Source organism: Actinia tenebrosa, unplaced genomic scaffold (assembly GCF_029948245.1).
Source record: "Actinia tenebrosa isolate PJP-AT-01 unplaced genomic scaffold, QUT_ActTen_1.0 PGA_scaffold11__36_contigs__length_13525064, whole genome shotgun sequence".
NCBI lineage: Eukaryota > Metazoa > Cnidaria > Anthozoa > Actiniaria > Actiniidae > Actinia > Actinia tenebrosa.
In genome coordinates this window covers 1,829,308-1,848,077 of record NW_028292571.1, presented here as the reverse complement: position 1 = coordinate 1,848,077, position 18,770 = coordinate 1,829,308, and the positions used below count along the sequence as shown (strand labels likewise).

General features: G+C 38.2%; 2 protein-coding genes across 2 annotated transcripts; both read right to left on the bottom strand.

Moving 5' to 3' along the window:
* Positions 1-449: 449 nt before the first annotated feature.
* Positions 450-13,346, bottom strand: LOC116295440 (uncharacterized). Its single transcript, XM_031703244.2, has 8 exons — positions 13,247-13,346; positions 10,205-11,854; positions 7,897-8,985; positions 5,530-5,856; positions 3,115-3,147; positions 2,373-2,450; positions 1,689-1,991; positions 450-1,343 (listed from the first exon to the last, which is right to left on the bottom strand). The coding sequence occupies exons 1-8, from the start codon at positions 13,344-13,346 to the stop codon at positions 1,105-1,107; spliced, it is 3,819 nt and encodes a 1,272-aa protein (XP_031559104.2). The 3' UTR covers positions 450-1,104.
* A 3,540-nt stretch (positions 13,347-16,886) lies between these two features.
* Positions 16,887-18,586, bottom strand: LOC116295442 (large ribosomal subunit protein uL14). Its single transcript, XM_031703246.1, has 5 exons — positions 18,511-18,586; positions 17,877-18,089; positions 17,598-17,669; positions 17,465-17,506; positions 16,887-17,007 (listed from the first exon to the last, which is right to left on the bottom strand). The coding sequence occupies exons 1-5, from the start codon at positions 18,521-18,523 to the stop codon at positions 16,925-16,927; spliced, it is 423 nt and encodes a 140-aa protein (XP_031559106.1). The 5' UTR covers positions 18,524-18,586; the 3' UTR covers positions 16,887-16,924.
* Between the last annotated feature and the right edge of the window lie 184 nt (positions 18,587-18,770).

The window sequence follows — 18,770 nt, the reverse complement described above, 5'->3', positions numbered from 1 at the left end:
GCAGACGTATTTCGCTCGTGCCCTCGCCCGCCTACTCGTGTTCTCCTTACGCTTCTTTTGTGCTTACGTCACTTCCCGAGTGCTTTATTACTGAAGGGAGCAAGGAAAAAGCTGTTTATTTGTTAAATATACACCATCAGAACAAGCACGCTGCTGGCAACGCTGTTGTCTACTGTGGTGTTTTTGTTGGTATACTGCGAGTCGTCCCAGGCCTTTTCGACTCTCTTTCGGAGAATATATATACGGAAGCCCAATACACAGCACAAGGCCGACTAAGGAGATGTCAGGTAGAAAGATCCAGAAGGATACAAGCTTATAATTGAAAAAATAAAAATTAAAAAAAAAAAAAAAGATTAATTATGAATGAATAGTATAACGCAGAAAGAGAAAAGCATGGGACATTTTGGGCGTTCTGTGGATTAAAAGTTGACCAGGTCGACAGCCGTGAATTCGTCAAAAATACTTTTATTGAAGTCTGATATTTACATAAAATAAGATATTTGAAGGCAATAAATGTGTTACTTATTGCAAACCACTAATTATCACCTCTGCTGCTTAGTTTTTGTCTTGTCTAATAAGGATTCCAAACTGAATATGTACTTTCATACAATCGTCAAAACTAACCAAAAAAAGCTTCAAACCATCCAAAGATCCTAAATATTCAACCCACAACCCCGTATGAGATCCATTCGTACCACAGGCAGCCAACACATTGGTCCTGTCCTGTGTAACAACGCTAAAACAAATGACTGTTTGTGGTCGCCGGACAGTGTTTACGATTAAAAAACTTTAAATGTGTCTGCCTTTAAAGCACTGCAAAAATGAGCTAATTGTGTACACAACCTTATGTTTGAAATGATATTACGGCGCTTAAAACGTGTGTTTATGTTGCCGTAAGAATTACACATTTTTTCAGTGCTGTCTTTCATAGCCGCCATGTTGGTTAAATTTGCATTTTAGTTGGGTTAACTTTCCCTCAGTTTTTCTTCAATGACAAAGTGTATGCCATATTTCAATAGACAATCTTCTTCAATTTATAAATATACCCCCCCCCCCCCTCTTTTTTTTTCTTTTTTTTTCTTTTTTTTCTTTTTTCTTTTTGCTCTAAGAGTGTTTTCCTTTCGACCCACTTTTGGAACTCTTCTTTGAAGCTTTATCGGATTTGGTAGCTTTGCCCTGTTTCGCAACGCTTTTCTTTGAAGTCGACTTAATGTGTGATCGCTTGTCGCTGTTCTCGTTTCCAGACCCTTCACTTTTCTCGGTCAATGATGAAGACTTCTTTGTAGGAGGTAGTTTTGGAACTGGATTGATTATCAGGGCTGACATTTCCATGCTATTCATATCTAAATGAAAATAATATAATATAGTGAGGATATAGAATATATGTCACTGAGGTCCCGCATGTAGTTCGCATCAAAAATACGAGTGGCGTGTTTTCCTGTAAAACATAGCCTCCTTTGCAGCCGTTCTTAGGGTCGTCACGCAACGTTTGAAACGTTGCGTGACGACCCTAAGAACGGCTGCAAAGGAGGCTAAGTAAAAAACTAATGGCTATATAAATAATAAAATGTCCATGGCGATCAACCAATTATCATTTGCAAATCAAGTGGTTGCTCGTCAATTGACAAATCAAAATCCTTCCAGCCTCATCCACTATTTGTTTATCGTGTTCTTTCTGTCTTGATTACCTGCAGTCTTCTCATTCCATAATTCCCACAAAGGCCGCAGGCCTTTAGGAATATAAGGAACAGATGGTGCGGCAGTACAGGCAGTACTTTGACAAACAGGACACGGATTACACACTGGAGCAGCTGTGCACTGGTTACATGTGTTACACTGGGAAGAGCACATCTGCTGAGTACCGGCCTGGTTTTGCTGGGACAGAGCGACTAGTCTGGACATCAGTTCAGGTAGTTTTGGTGGTGGGGGTGATGGGGTTAGTTGTTGCTGTTGCTGTCCATAATATCCTTGCTGTTCGGGAGGAGAACCTACTGAAGTTGATGGATCGAACGGATCATATACAAACAAAATAGACATTCAGTTAGCATACTGCAAAAACTGACCGATGAAATTAGTTGAATGAGAATAAAATGAAAAAATATTCACAAATAAAAAAACTTTTTTCCGTTAAGTACAGCACGCAGAATTGGAGGTATAAGTACGAAAGAAGTGCGAAGAAAAGATTCCGTTTTAGCTCATTTTCAATGCTGTATTCTTCCACTTCATTCAAAATTTGCTACGCACTCTATCTAGGCAATCGTGGACAAGCCTTTTGATGACTGGCAGTTTTCGAGAGTTTTGGACTTGCTATAGCTGAGATTATGTATATAAATATAGGGAATATATAGTGCAAAGTCTAATGAGTACCCTACCTTGGTATTGTGAGGTAGCAGGCTGAGCACCAGGGTACATATATGGAGAAGCTGCAGGCTGTTGAGCTGGGTACATTGCTGTTGAGGGACATATATACAAATCGTTACAATCAGAAACATCATTTTTACACGTACACTTGTACTGAAAATGAACGCCAAATCGAAGTAAAGGAAAAGATGGGTCAAAATGAGTAAAAAATAAATAAATGAATAACAAAAAAAACTTAAGCACGTAAAAACATATGTATATATTATTATGAATGATGAAGCCCCATGCCAAGAATTAGTTGTGTCGGCCACTTCCCTGCACTGATATTGAACGCTCAGACAAGTGTAGAAAATTAAAACTCTCGTCTCCCCTACCCGCCTCTTCTAAAGTCTGGGTGGCTTTGTCAAATAAAACAAAAAACAACAAAAACAACAAAAACAACAAAAAAAAAAGGATGGAAAATTCTAATATAACAGAATTTTTCTGAAATATTTCAAATTTTAAAATTGACCCCACTCCTCCTTAAGAAATTATGGTCTCCCAGCCCCTCCCCTAATGCAGGATTTTTTAAATTTGGGATTTAATTATCATTAACCCATTTGGGTTGTAGTCCTGCACTCTATAAATATCTGTAAGTTTATATGATTATATATGTAATAAGACAAGCGATGAAATAAAAACCTTTGGATTATCAACTTATACCAAAATGAGTGCATGCATGGAAGTAAATTTATTGAATTTTGATTTCATTACCTTGTGGATATCCTGCTTGATAAGGTGATGGGGCTGGAAAAGAAAATGAAACAATGTCACTAAAATTCAAAAATAAAATGAGCCAAGTCTGAATAGAGGAATACGGGACAGCGATAATGTTTCTAGTCTACCGTAACTTCTCTGCATGTAAGGATCTGCAAACAACCATCCTGGGCTTTGGAACTTTGCAGAATTACTATGTTTTCGAAGTACTTTTGCTTTCGGTTCCGGTTGATCGAAAAATTCTGTCGGCGAAGAACAGTAAAACAGGTCAGCCACAAAATCGACATAAAAAAGGTCAAAATTCTCTCAATTATTTAACCTGCGTATTTCTGTGGGTTAGAGTGGTACTGAATGAGCTTCTGCCATGGAATACGAGGCGCTAAAACGGCTAGTTTCAGAAAAAGACATGTTAGAAGCGAATTTCCAAGAGACACGACTCTCATGAATGAAGAAGTCTCGGTCTCGCAATAATCGAAAAAAATTCCTCGAGAGTAAGCGTTAAATCACCTGCATAAATTTCTCGATGAATAAAGAAGAGAAGAAGGACGACTGAAAGCCATATTAATTTCATTTTGCTAGTGAAACTTCGGGTCTTCTGTTCTTTTCAAACGTGAAAAAAAAAAACCTTGATAATCATTCACTTTTAAGAATCTTTCTTGACGGATTTGATGTTGACCTGCTTGAACGAATCACATCATTTTGAGGGTGTTTTCATTGGTTGAGATTATTTCTCGATATTGACCCTCACGACATCGCAAAGATAAAAACAAGCGACACAGATATTTCGTTAAAAGTGAAAGGTTAAACCCTGATCTTGAATAGCAATATTATATTTAGATTCTATTACTAAACAACATGGCCAAACTCGTGAGAGAGCCACACTACACGACTTGCAGTATTTCACTTCGTTTTGCATAATTATTTTATGAGCTTTGGAATATTTCATTTTGTGCAAAATGATTCTGGTCCGTCCTAAGCCTGAAATTCTCTCCACAGCAACTACAGAGCGTGCTGGAATAGAATATGCAAAGTCCGCCTCTGCTGCTGAACTGGAATAACTGCAGTTGGAAGGCATAAAAATACTGTGAAAAGTTCGGCCAAGCAAACAGGTAAAAAATGTTTAAAGTTTAATTGAAATACTTTTTGTTATACTGAAAAAAAGATTCGGAAATCATGCTGTCAAAGAGATTAGCAATTGAATTTGATTATGCTTTTAAAAGCTGATGATTTGTTCCCGTATTCGGCTCGAATTTGTTGACTATCATAACCAAATCTAGCAATGAGTGATCACAATAACACAATAAAGAACCTGCTGGTTCTACCGGTCAGTCATTTATTATTTATGGTCCTCCAAGTCGATCAGTTCCCTGTCGACCAGCCTTTTTATAGTATATTATTGTTCTTGTGACAGAATATAAAAACATTTTTTATAGATTGTACATGTTTATGTTCCGGTAGCCATGTTGGATACATCACAACGTATGGGAGACTGGGCACTATATTGTCGCACAGAGTACTCCAGTTAAGAGTTCCCTGTTGCTCAGGGTTAGCTTTGACTTTGTGCAAAATATTCATGTGTTCCAAACAACGTTCGCGAAGGGCATACATTTTTTACTTTGCTTTACTTTGAAAATTTAGACACTTATTCTAGACTAAGCCTAGAAGTAGTTGAGTCTGAAATCAAGGAACACAGCGGAGGTCCTTATCATTTACATCGTTTCATTCGGTTGGGAATGCAAGTGATATTTGTTTACTTATTGTATTAGACTAAAGCGAGTTGTTATTCAGAAAATTGAATGTTATATAATAGAAGAGTCGAATGGATTGTTGAGCCTTCGATAAAAAAACAGCGGTTGATATGATTATCACATGACAATTCCGTGTAATAAAGCCGCAGGAAATCTCGAATGTTGGTAAAAACCTCTTAGTACACATAGGTTCTTATTATTTTCCCTATTTTCTTCGTATTTGCGTGGTCATATATATGTAACTGTGCATGTCGCTAATATAGTGCCAACTAAACGCATGCACTGCACTTGTTTGCTACGCTTTGATCGTACTGACAGACTGAATAACATTTCATCAAACCCTGAATCGGCTACTTGATCTTAGTCAGGTCACGGGTGGCTCGCAGATCGAACTGTAATTTTAACGCAGCGACAAACCTTAGAGCTTTTCTAGCTCAGAAACGTACTAAATGACGAATAAAGTAACAAATTTGCATTGCTTCTCATTAGCACGCGCGGAACTTCAACCAAGGCGTTTCCTCAAGGCATAAGGTGCCGTTCTAAAATTTGTGTTTTCCTACGGTTTCAAAGAAATGTTTGGATTGACGTCCACCAAAACTCTATTTTGTCGCGACGACAATCATACGGTTCCGCGCGCGCTGTTGAAATGTTAACATTCACTTACATTGACTTGATACACAATCGTATTCCAGGTCTAGATATTTCTTATCCGTCTGACATTCAGTACCAAATATATCATCATTTGCCATCAGTTCACAGTTTTCCATATCATCACAGTTTGTCTTGACTATATCGTAAGCACCAGGGGTTTTACAGATCTGTGAAGGAGTAAAACTCTGTCTTCCAAGACAAGCAGAGGCTCCCATGCTCCCGTAGTTCGCGGCTCGGATGCTGATTTGTTTGTTTGGAGGGCAGGAAATCGTATCCTTGCCATTCTGGCAGATAAGTGTTCTGTATCGTTCTTCATCTAACTGGATTGTGTGAGATTTTCCTGCGAAAAAAATTACAGTGAACTAGGTCAGAAAGGACTTCCCAGAAAACTGACCGCTGACCGTATTATGCCCCAGTTTCAACTATTGCAATCAATAGCCCGCCACGTTTATTGAGATAAAGCAGTTTTCGTACGACTGTGAAAAGCTCGCGTGTGCTGTAAGCGTGCCGTGCCATTACCGTGATGTATTCTAGAATTTTAATTGACTAATTTTCCCCCCGCGCAATGTGATTGGTCTGACAGCGCCGTGACCTTGACGAGTAACTGTGTCTGCGTCGTGATCGTGCCGTGTTTCGGGTATTTGATTGAATGAAAAGTAAATTCTCGAGCGATGTGATTGGTTTGGCGCATGTCTTGCCGTGTCAAGACCGTGTTCTTGCCGTGAGCTTTTCACAGTCATACGAAAACTACTCTAGTAAAACTCTAGCACCATACCAAGAATCTCCAGAATAAAATGTTCACAATTGTTAAACTATAATAGGATAGGTAGCCTATAATGTTGTAGTTTTTGTTTATAACGTCGTCGAGTAGTGAAATTTCAAGTAGAGTGACCACAGTAAATCCGTGAAACTTTAGTAATACTAAATAGCACAATTTCATGCAAATTCCATTGTTTTCTATTGTTTAACTAGCACTATTTTGTACTATTTAGTAATTAGTGTTTCACGGATTTACTGTGGTCACTATTCCTAAAAAAAATGTGTATTATTGCCAAAAGGGTAGAAAATGTCGTATTTGGTACACTATTTCACTTCTACACCAATAAATACGCATAAAAGGAATGTTTGGTAACTAAGTATCAATACACGTCTTGGTACCATGCATACGACTAAGATATCGAACGTGGCGTCGTAATTGTGATTGACAGGCGAAAAAACAATGGGAAGCTATTTCAATGTTGCTACATTCCATTCTCATTGACCGTTTAGCGCTCTCCAAATGTATGAATAAGATGCTCTTTTTTAGTTGCTAAATCGTGATATTTTATTCTTTGATCAATAGTTCTTCCGAGTTCTCCAATGTAGCTTATAACTTGGCAACGAAAGCGGTGGGTATATAGCGAAAGGGTGGCATATATAGAGGATATTACATGGGCGCGCGGAGATACGAAATTTATCTTCGAGTGTTGAAAAGATCTCTCACAAGTGAGCACAGCGAACGAGTGAGAGATTTTCAACACGAGAAGATAAATTTCGTATCTCCAAGCGTCCATGTAATATTCTGTTTATTATATAATTATCAATGAATTATGTTTTGGCTTTTTCAGGCAATTCTTTCCGTGTATTTTTGAATAGCCATCGCAATGGTGTTATTTTCACGTGTGAAGATATCAATTTTTCGAAATGGAGAAAAATAGATATTTCATTGGTAATTATAAAATAAAAACTAATTCGCTGTTATTTCTGAGGATGGACACTTGATACACTTTTTTACAAGTCACTTGTCAAAACAATGTACATGTACATATGCTTTTCTTTGTCTTCAAATTGTTGCAACTCTAAAAATAACCTTCAGCAGCTGGACATTTCGTGAAAAAATCAATTCTTTGCCAAATGCCCAGTTCTAACAATGTATAAAAGTACTTTTGAGAGCTGTCTGTGGTTCAACAGCCAGTATAAATATTTTTTGTGTTAATTAGGCTCACATTTTTTTAATTTAGGTTCTTTTTAAAAGTAAATTGCAACAAATTGATAAATAAACTCATTCATATAGTATCATTTATAAGACCCAGATCAAGCTTTTAACTGAATGAAATCTTTTTCTTCTGTTCTGACTTATTTTCCGTGTTCAGTCTCCCGCTCCTGACACCAATAGCGGATCTTCTAGGAAATTAATTTTCGTTGCCGGTAAAACACATGAATCATAACTAAATCATCAAAACCTTGCTCAAGAGGTTTCTCACTAATTTAGTGGCATATATAATTGAATAGACCTACCTGGTATCCAATCAGAAACAACAGTCTGAGGACAATAAGATGTCAGGTTCATAAACCAACATAAAAGAAAATATAAATTACAATACAAGTAACGAGTCATTACCCTCAGGTGCGTAGCTATTCGTTGTGCTGGTCTGGGCTGGTGTTTGGGCTGCCTGTTGTGAAGAAGCGGCTGCGTCGTTGTATTGTTGGGTTTCCTGTGGTGCTGTGGTATCCCACTGCTGCGTTGCGGCTGCATTGCTGGTTGTCTCCGCTGGCTGCTGAGTATTGTAGGCGCTTACTGTGTTCCCCTGGTTATCAGCTTGGGGTGTAGAAAAGGCTGCAGCATCGTCGAATGTTTGCTGTGGAGCTGAAGCATCTGCAGTCTGGAGTGCGGCTGCGCTGTAAGCACTATTCGCTGGCTGCACTTCCGGTTGCACTGGCGTCGCTGATTGAATAAAGGATTGCGATTGGTCAGAAACTGTATTCATTGCAGTCTCTGGTTGTGCTGTTTTATCCGCGACAAATGATTGCGTCTGCTGCACATTTGTATCTATCGGAGACTGTGATTGTGTTGCTGCTGTACTGTCCGTATTCAGTGGTGCCACTGGCTGTGTTGCAGCTAAGTCATCGTTAAATACCTGTTGCTGTTGTACAGATGTGTCCAATGACGTCTGAGGTTGTGGCGCTAGCGCTACAGACGCTGTATCAGTAGTAACCTGTGGCTGTAATGCGGCTGCGCTATCTTCTGAAGCCGCATTTACTTGTACTGCTGGCTTAGTTTCTTGATAAGGTGGAATTTTTACTGGTTGATTTAGCGCGTCATTTGACGGAACCTCTGGCTTATCAACTTTAATTTGTGCTTCATTTTCCATATTGCTATCATCATTCAGTTTCTGGTTTTTACTGTTGTCTTTTGGACTAAAAATTTCTGGTTCTTCTAACGAGTTTGCAGAACTCTTAAAATTCGGAACATTGTTTGGGGATTTACCCGAAGTGTCGCTATCAGAAACTCCACTTACTCCCAAGTCTTCCGCCTGGATTAACTTGTCAACTTGTCTATCACTCAAAAGAGTAGAATGGACTGGACTTTCTGGTTGGTCCAGGGTTATTCTTTGTCCTGACCCTTGGTCAGATTCTCCCCCGAAAAGGTCATCATCTTTGTCGACGTTTTTGTGCTGACCAGATGCCATCTCATCGAGTTTTATACTTTCTGAAACGCAATACGTGCAATGAAAGTTAGCCGCAAAAATACACGATGAATCGATCGAGGGAGGACGGGCGGGAAAATGGAAATTTGAAGGATCATACTATTTTGCGTGACCCAAATGAAAGGGTTGTCAACAATCTTGTGAGTACTGTAGGGTATTTTAGAGAGGTCATATTTTCAAGTGATACATCACTGGGAAGGGACAGGGTAATTCCTCCCCCCCCCCACCCTCCGCCCCAACATTTTTTCAAATTGCGCTGTAGGTTACACGCTGCAATGCTCCATGCAACTTGTGTCGCAACGGCATTGCGAGTCAAGTTGCAAAGACAATTGCTGAATGTACTCGTGCCTTATTTCAGTTGATAACCCTTGATAAAAAAATACATTAATTCCATTTAACTTTGTTATTTCTATTTATTATAAGGCATCAAACCACCCCTTGCGACTGGCCTGCATTACTTGGACCGTCATATCACTGTAACATCTGTTGTCTCGCGTAATGGTCTGACACACTTTACGTTTTGGTGTTTGTCACAATGGGGCTTGAGTGTATTGTTAGTTTATGTAAACATATGGATAACTGTTACATGGCCTCATTAGCTGTCTGTCACACTGTCTCACCAATAGACATACATGAGCTTATGACAAGAAAAATGCACGTATGTCACCTAGTTTTTCCCTCTCCGTAGCCTCGTCGTACCTTCCTTGTTTCATGGATGCACAAATATTCGCCTGTCGGGCATTTTGTGTTGATGTCATTCACGTAATTACTGTAACGTCTATTTCATAGACAAATTACTGCCTGTCGCGTATGTCTTGATGGTGTCTGTCATGTTAATGTAACCTCCCTGCCACATAGACAAATCACTATCTCTTGCGCATGTCTTGATGGTGTATGTCACGTTAATGTAACCTCCCTGCCACATAGACAAATAACTGTCTGTCACGCATGTCTTGATGTCTTTGTCTGTTACGTTACTGTAACGTCCCTGCCTGGTGGACAAATTACTGTCTGCCACGCATGCCTTGATGGTGTCTGTCAGGTGACTGTAACGTCCCTGCTTCATATATAATTTACCGTCTGTCACGCATGTCTTGATGGTGTCTGTCAGGTTACTGTAACGTCCCTGCTTCATATATAATTTACCGTCTGTCACGCATGTCTTGATGGTGTCTGTCACGTACATCAGTCATGTTTCATTTTGATATGGACATAACTCACCATTCTTCAAAAGGTCTGCAAGGTAGATCGCTGCTTCGTACACATTATACGCTTGTTTCTTGTTCATATTTCCTTGCGGTTGTTTTTCTCCTAGTAGTTCTTCACCTTGTCTTCCATTAAGAAGGCTATTTTGTCCATTTGTATAAAAGCGAGTGTTCTTACCATAGTTGGACATCATCGAATTAGGCTCTAGTGACTTGACTGTTGATCTACCCAATAAATCATTGACATTCTTTTGACCCGATTCAAACAAAGCGTCCTCAAACTCTTGCGAAGCCTTTGGTCTGTTGCCGTTAGAATCGAGGACAGTATCTGGGTATTCAATGCGAGACCTTTGATAAAGACCCTGACTAGGTTGGCCTAAAAATTGGTAACCTTGGTAACTCGGGTATCGTTGGTAACCTTGATAACCAGGATATCCTTGGTAACCTTGAGGTCGTAATTGTGATTGACGTCCATACATTTGCAGCCTGTTTTGCCATTGCCTATTTTGATACAAACGGTTATATAAAACCTGTTTTGAGTTGAGAGCACCATTAGGGGTCATTACCATACCATTTTGAACAGTTTGGTAATTTTCATAAGGGTTTCTTAATGATTTTACTGGAGCCAAATTAACTTGGGCTGGATGATTTGTTGGCAGTGGAGGAACTGCTGGTAAATACTGGATTGGTTGAGGAACACGTGGACTGGTTATTTGAGGTGGATTGGTTGTCCCCGGTTCTTTTTCTGTTTCTTCGTCTTCTCCTTGTTTCTCATGCCCTGGCGTCGATAGGGTTGGATATGAACTACCTTCCATTGTCGCAAGCTGTTTGTCCTGAACGTTGGAACTTGACGAGTTTGTCGCGCTGTCATTCTTCATTGGATGTGTAACATTGTGACTGACACTTTTGGTATAATTTTCCGAAATATCAAGAAAGTGCAAGAGCTTCTTTTTAGACGTCGTTGTCCCGTTGTTTCCTTCTGAAACAGATGCGTTGGAAGGCATTTCCTCGCTACTGCTCTTCTGCAGCATGGTACTATTACCTTCAACCTTTCCTAACAGAGAGGAATCTGAATTATTGCCCTTAAGTAGATCTAAACCTTCATTCTCCATTTCGCCTTTGGTACTGTTTATCGATGAATCATTTTTTAGGTCGGCCGCGGACTGGTTAGAATCTGATAGACCAAGAGGCTGAGATTCTTTATCATATCCCTCTTTGACCACTTTATTCTCATGATTTGGCAAATCAGGTTGTTCGAGTGATAGATCAGTATTGTCAACAGGACCTGATAGGGAAACAACAGGTCTGTTGGAGTCTGAGGTGCCTTTACTCTTAAGACCAGGTGTTGAATCTGAACCAGTCAAATTCGTGGACTTTTTTATCGGTGTAGTTTTGTTCTTGTTCAGAGGTGGTGGCGGAAGGGAAGAGTTTGGTTTTGGCTTCAGGAAGTAATCTCCTTCGTCGTTCTCATGGTTTGTATCATCTGCAGATCCTGATGTATCCAGGTCTAAGTCATCAACCAGTTCATCGCTCAGAAAACGATTCTTTGTCGAGTTATTGTTGCTCGAGTTTGTGCCATTTTCAGTGGATGTTGTCCTATTGCTGTTATCAGAGTCTTGAAGGAAGGATTCCAGTGCACTGCGCAACTCTCTGTCTTCTTCTTTGGCTGCTTATACCCGTAAGGCGATATAAAATATGAATGATGCAACTGAAATCCATTTAGCATACTCAAGGGCGAATCCAGGGGGGAGGGACAAAACAAAACCGAAGAATTATTAGATGCTTTTGTTTTCAGTTGTGTTGACGGAAGAAACTCAATTAGCCCCCCCCCCCCCCCCCCCCCCTCAAATTTTGGGCTGGATCCGCCCTAGCATATACTTATTTCAATAAAGTTATTCACCAGTGAAAAATAGACTTTCGCAAAGCCCTTTGTCTCCGTATTCAGTTCACGCGCACTGAATGAGTCTCAGAGAGAGCTTGCTGGCCTTGAGCAAGTCTAATTAAAAACTGACGTAAACTGAGATTGACGCGGATCACGGGAAAGAATTTTACTTATAAACCATAGTCAATAGTCTATGAAGTATGGTCAAACAAGTAAAGCTGTTGATACAAACTGCAGCTTGAGGATGCACTGTACGTAACTGGTAAACGATCTCAGGTCCCTCTATATTTATCAAGTACATTGTTGAAACATGTGATATGTAGCTACCCATAATCCTTGGCAGTCTCAGTTTTGTGGCTTTTCAGCTGAGATGACTAACTTTATTGAAATGAGTTTGTACTCAATTTGAGCAATGTTCAACGCGCTCACATGTCTCTACTCTGGTATAAAGACGCTGAGAGCTAAAGAGCACAAAAGACGTCAGAAGCATTTTAAAACCACTAAAGTGCTTCTGTTTATACAGATTCCAATTAGAAGCATTTACAACACAGCATAAAGACGCAAGCTGCTGTTTATTTCATATAAAAATTATGGGCGATTTGCGCAGGCGTCTCTGTTATAAATATACATTAGGTAACTAGCCAATCAGATGGCGATATGGGGATACGACAACTTGCAGTGCATGCTGCAATCGTAACAAGACCAGCCGAGTTAAAAAACAAGAATAAAGTTAATTCTCTTGTTGGAAAGCTGTATTTATTTTCTCGCCGCAAATCAAATTAAAATATTGACTTTTTTAAAGAACGACTTGAAACCGGGTAAAAAACATTTGGCTTTAGCGATCACAATTGTACAAAACCTATACTTGGCCGAGTTTAGCTCGCGCAATATACTGTATATTAATCATATATAATCCCGGGGAGCAGTACCCGAAAACGGGTAGGCGATTAATGGATGTGTAGGTCCAATAATACCAAGGAACTCGAATAGTGTTTGAAATGTGAAACGCGTTTACTTGTGTCGGCCACAGGTAGCATGTTTATATACTATAGTCATTGAACCCTTAAACTTATAACTAAAATAAAAACAATAAAAAATGAAAAAACAAAGGCAAAAAAATCAAATAATTCATAAGCATTTTTGTATCAAATAGTATGGATTATATTAAGGGATTACCTTCATTTATTGGCATCGCCACTGTAGTACTTAACTCAAATACGAAGAAACAAAAGCTTAAGATTGCAACAAGCCTGACGGTTTTCGTAGTGTACTTCATGTTGTGTTTTTGACCGGCAAGACTTGATTTATGACCTGTTCCCAGACCTGCAGAGGATCAGGAAAAGATGACTTAGTGTCGAAGAAGGAAAAATAACAAAAAGAACACCATGTTGGCAGATTGAGAGTTCAACTTAGTACTCGATGTTAAACTTTTTATGCGATTTGATGCTGCCCATTGATGCGCTCGTGATTATGATTTATGTCTTTTTGTAACTTCGATCCATGAATCGGACTCAGTCAAGCGGGATAACATGGTTGTCACCCTTAAAGATCTCTCTCAATAATTATTATCCATCACAAACACCAAATAAACCCCACCCTTTTAAATATATATATTTATCTTACCTCAGAACTAAATTCCAGTATTTTCTTTCCACAAAAACATCAAAATTAACTCCACATAGTTGGAAATTACAGGTATCTTCAAAAGGATGAACGCGCGGGAGGAACTAAAATCGAGGCCGGGCCGCTACACACGAATGCTTAATGAGTGACATAATGTATGAGTTAATCGTGGGAAAAGGACGTAGCTGATTGGTGTAAAATGATTGGGTGCTCTGACTGATATGTTGATAGCGACCTTTCAGTGGCTTTTAGCACTTTGCTGCTGCTATTTTTTCCGTTTTTCGTCTTTTGAAAGTTTCAGAGAAGCAAAAACAGAATCTTCAATGTTATTTGTGTTGATATGGTAATCCAGTAAAGTTAGTTTGAAGTATTTAATAACTGTATTATGACAAATAACAGAAAAGTTTAACAGAAACAATAAACTAAAAGACCAAACAATGAAAAGAAATAAATTAATCAGGTTGTCACCAGCAAAAAAAATCAGGGACAGAAAAAATGAAACTCCTGACCTTCCAGACTCCGACCGTTCGATCCTAACGACCATTCACCGAGCAATGCACAAACCATAATAACACTCAGCAGCGTTAATTTTGAAAACTTTGTAAAGTGAAAACACGACAGTTTTGAGTTTCAACAATCATCATCAGTGATAGGAATGAGAAATCTGAGATCGTGGGCATAGATAAGACCTGAAAAAACAACCGGAACAAAATGGACTTGTCACATTTATATTACACATTAGTTTTCTTTGTTCTGTTGTCTTTTCATTTAGTGGAGGGACCTAGCTGAAGGTGGGGTGCCAATCCCATTTTTCTTTAAATCCCTCTTCCCAAAATCCAAATCCCAAACATTTCCCCATTTTGTTCTTTTTTTCCCCATTCCCCGTGAGCTAAATCCCATTTTTTCCAGGTTACACAAATCAAATCCCGCTTTTCATTGTACCACTTCAGGGAGCAACTAAGTATATTAACTCAAGAGTCGTGTTTTCGCTTTTAAGGTGGCTGACTACTTTGGTAAATGATAAACAGAAAATTGAAAATTGAAACTTTTTAATCTGAAATTTTAAAATTGAAATGCTATTTCGCAAATGCAAAGAAAAATGGGGTTTCCCGAGCTTGTTTTGAGATAATCACTCCGGAATGACATGCGTTTGTATAATTTATGGAAGAAAAATAGCGAAAATCAAGCTCTGTATAAAAGAAATCATAAAACCGAAACTAAGTAATTTTCTCCGAACACGTAACTTACACTATATTTATAAAATACTGATAAAAGTTGTTTTAATAAACTGTTGTAAACAATGGAAAAACTTTTTTTATCAGGTTCTACGGTGTGCAAGTTCTCGTAAAAATTGAGCACAAAACAAACAGAACGATTTTCTACATTGTTCTGATAAACAGAATTGAAAAATAATGGAATATTACCTGTTATTCTGGAAAATAACAAAAAAGTATAGAGTCCCGTGCGAAATTTGAGGGTTTTGCCCTCTTAAAGTTAAAAAAAAAAAAAGTGTATGGTTCTTCAATAAAATCGTGAAGATTATTCAACGGTTTTTGATCGCGCGCAAATCGTGGGCTCAAATCGAATATTGAAAAATAGTTAGCCACCTCAAAAAATCTTACTAACATTTGCTACTTAGGCCAATTTTAACTTTCATTTGAATTCCAGCATAATGGATGTTCTATTTCCCAATGCCTCACTAAAGTTCAAGTTTTCTGCTTATGTGCACAAGCCTGGTTGTTTCAAACAAAGCATCACCACCTTCCCAGAAGTGTCAAAAATTGTAATATTAGTCGCTCCTTCGATATTCTAGTCGAGTTCTTTGCTGCTTAGGCCCTGGCTAAACGAGAAAACACGTTTTCCTAAATGTTTCCAAAGGTGACAAAACTGTCAGGAAACATCGGGAAACATGTTTACTCAACATCGGTTAGATGCGCACTTTCAAGATAGAGCTAGCGTTGCTAAGTAACGAACTTTTAGAATGTTGATTTTCGTTGCTAAACGAGGAAACATTGGGAAACATTGTTTCCATGCGTCTTGGAAGCATGAAATGTTTCTGCCGCACAGCAGAAACATTTTTGCGTCTTGGAAGCAAAATTTGTTGCACGTAGCAATGTTTCGCATGTGGCTAAACTTGGAATCATGGGGAACACTCTGGAAACTTGTTTCCTCGTTTAGCCAGGGCCTTAGAGTTAGCTGCGATTGTGTACAATAATAATGTTCAAGTGAAGGTCTGTGGGATTTATATGTTTGTATTTTTGAAGCTGTGCATTTTTTACTTTACCGTTGGCATTTGAGAGGTGTGGAGAATATTCCGACTATTCTGACCATAAAAAGATTAATCCATTGTTTTTCCATTTCAGACGACGTATCAGAGTATCATTTCTTTGTTTAATGAGAAGACACATGAATATGGATACAACTCAAACAAAGAATCTTATTTTCAAGACAATGACACGGTCTGAAATGAAAAACATTATGCCCAAGTAGTTAAAGGAAAAGTCTACCATAATCAAAATTGGTTCAAACGTTCTATAAGTATGCATCAAGTATGCGAATTCTTGTGCTATCTGTTTCTCTGCCCAAATGATAATCGAGCAAAACCACAGTGCAAGATCTTATTTTTACTTGATTTTCCTGTTTGTTTGTATCATGGAGCATTTAGGCCTTAATACAAAATATTCAAAATTTAGTCTTCATCTATGACTTTTATAGCTGTTGTGTCCCCAGTAGGAGAAATATGAGGTATTTGTTCACCAATGTTACATTACATAACTTCCCAACCAAACAGAATCAATAGAGTTTGATAATAAAGTGATTTTACTTCGCTTGTGAAAAAAATAGTAATATTATACACATTTGTTTCACTAGCTAAGTAAATTCCTCTTCCCAAAACAAACCCAGAATTTAACTACACATTTAGGTTTGTTATCAGTGTGATAAAGCAGTGAATAAAAACCATATCAGTGGAGTGATATGATATCCCTTTTTGCTATATTTTGTTTTGTTATCATAACATGTTAAGAGCCTGATATCTTTCTCATTCACAGGTTTTCCATATAATATTGCTCCATCGTTGCGATATGATATGGAAACTCGTTAATAAAAGCAATATTTAGCTCTTCACATGTGATAATCTTTATATATTACACCCTAATACCCTTAATAATGAACTCAAAATACCAAAACTTGATAATGGTTACTAAATGCTTTAATTGGGTTTAAGAGAGTTTATTGAATGCTGCTGGCGTTAGATGCAATCCTGGGCCACAAGTCAGCACATTCCTTTGATACTGGTCCAGTGATGGCAGATCCTGGAATATTTGGCAAAAAAATTTTATTAACTAGTTTTTTCACCAACTTTCCTGGGAAGAAAGTTTCACAACTACTTTTTGTAGTAATTATTGGAACTGAAACTTTCTTCACAAGACAAATTTTAAAAGGAATTTTACCATGTTGTAACTTTTACCAGGGTTTAAAACAACTGCTGGAGTTTGGACAATGTCAAACCAAAACTGACTAATTTATTAACTATGTTAAGAGCTAATTAGATTCTCTACATCAGGAATGTACATGTATGCACATGACTTCAGAAATGCAAAGTCAAAGCAAAAATCATAACTGCTGCCCCTGGAAACATTAAAATTTTTCTGTGGATAGCTGTTGTTTAGAGTCTAGAAACACACCGTTTTTGTGCCACAAACAAAGACAAAAAAGTTCGCGTTGCACAATCTAATGCAAATATCAGTATTTGACAAGAGGAAGCCTTACCTTTCATCTCTCCTTTAACATTCACTATAACCCCCGCATTGTCTAAAAATAAATGCACAAAATGAATTAGGCAAACAGTATTGGTTTTATAAGCTGACACTCATTCTATCCAAAAATGTTTAAACAGAAATACCTTCAAAATATATGAATACACCATTTTTTCTTCTGTACGGCTTCCGCTGCCGAATAACAACTGCAGGCATAACTAGAAGAAAAATGACACACAATGGTTGCTAAAGGTAAACTATTGGTGGCGTGTATCCCTTCTCATGAGAATAAAGGAATAAAAGATGAGACCGCCATGTTGGTCGATATGACAAAAGACACCAAGACCTTATCTTTTGTCAAAGTCAACCAAAATGGCAGCTATAGTGTCACATGCATCCCAAGTACTGCAAATTCAAAAACATACCCTTTTTTCGAAGTTCTGGCTTTCCCTTCTTTACAGTTGCCAACACCATATCGCCTGATGCGGCAGCTGGGAGACGGTTCAAACGTCCTTTGATGCCTTTTACAGCAATGATATACAGGTTTTTACCACCAGTGTTGTCGGCACAGTTGATAACAGCACCCACTGGAAGACCCAGGGCAATGCGGAATTTTCCGCCAGCAGTACCTCCACGTCCTAAAGTTTATCAAAAACCAACATTAGCACAGACAATTTTAAACCTTTACTAGGCGCCGTTGTTTTTTAGTTTTTAAATACATCCAATAGGTACATAATTGTAGTTAATTCACATACTATAAATATAAAGATATTTTATTAAATTTAGGCGTCAAAACACTTCAAGTCGAGAAAGTAATACAGACTTTTACATTCTTTATTTTGATTACGCTCAGAGATATTTTCTACATGTACCTTACTAACGATATCTTTGTGAGGTTTTATCGACATTATAGAAGTCATCCACGGAACAAATAGCACAAAAAAATCACTAGAAGATGCCAGTCTAATATTTGTTCATTGATTTAGATCAAAATATATGAAATATGATGGAGGATGAATCCGATGCAAACGGATTCTTTTAGTTACTATCAAGTCTTACCTCTCTTCGACATGTTGGATCACAGGAAAGAGAACGTGACCTCACAGCGCAAGCGCAAAATATGTGCAAATATTGTCTTTGGGATACCTGTGTTCCTTTAGAAAAAAAATAAGCAAAATCTGTGTAAGCTGTACATATATCTCTCGATATAGAGCACAAGTAACTTATTTAGAAATCTTTAATTAATTTGTAAACCATTTTTTGTCTCTATTTTCATTTGCTTTGATTTTTGGGGCATTCACAAAGACGTCGAAAATTGG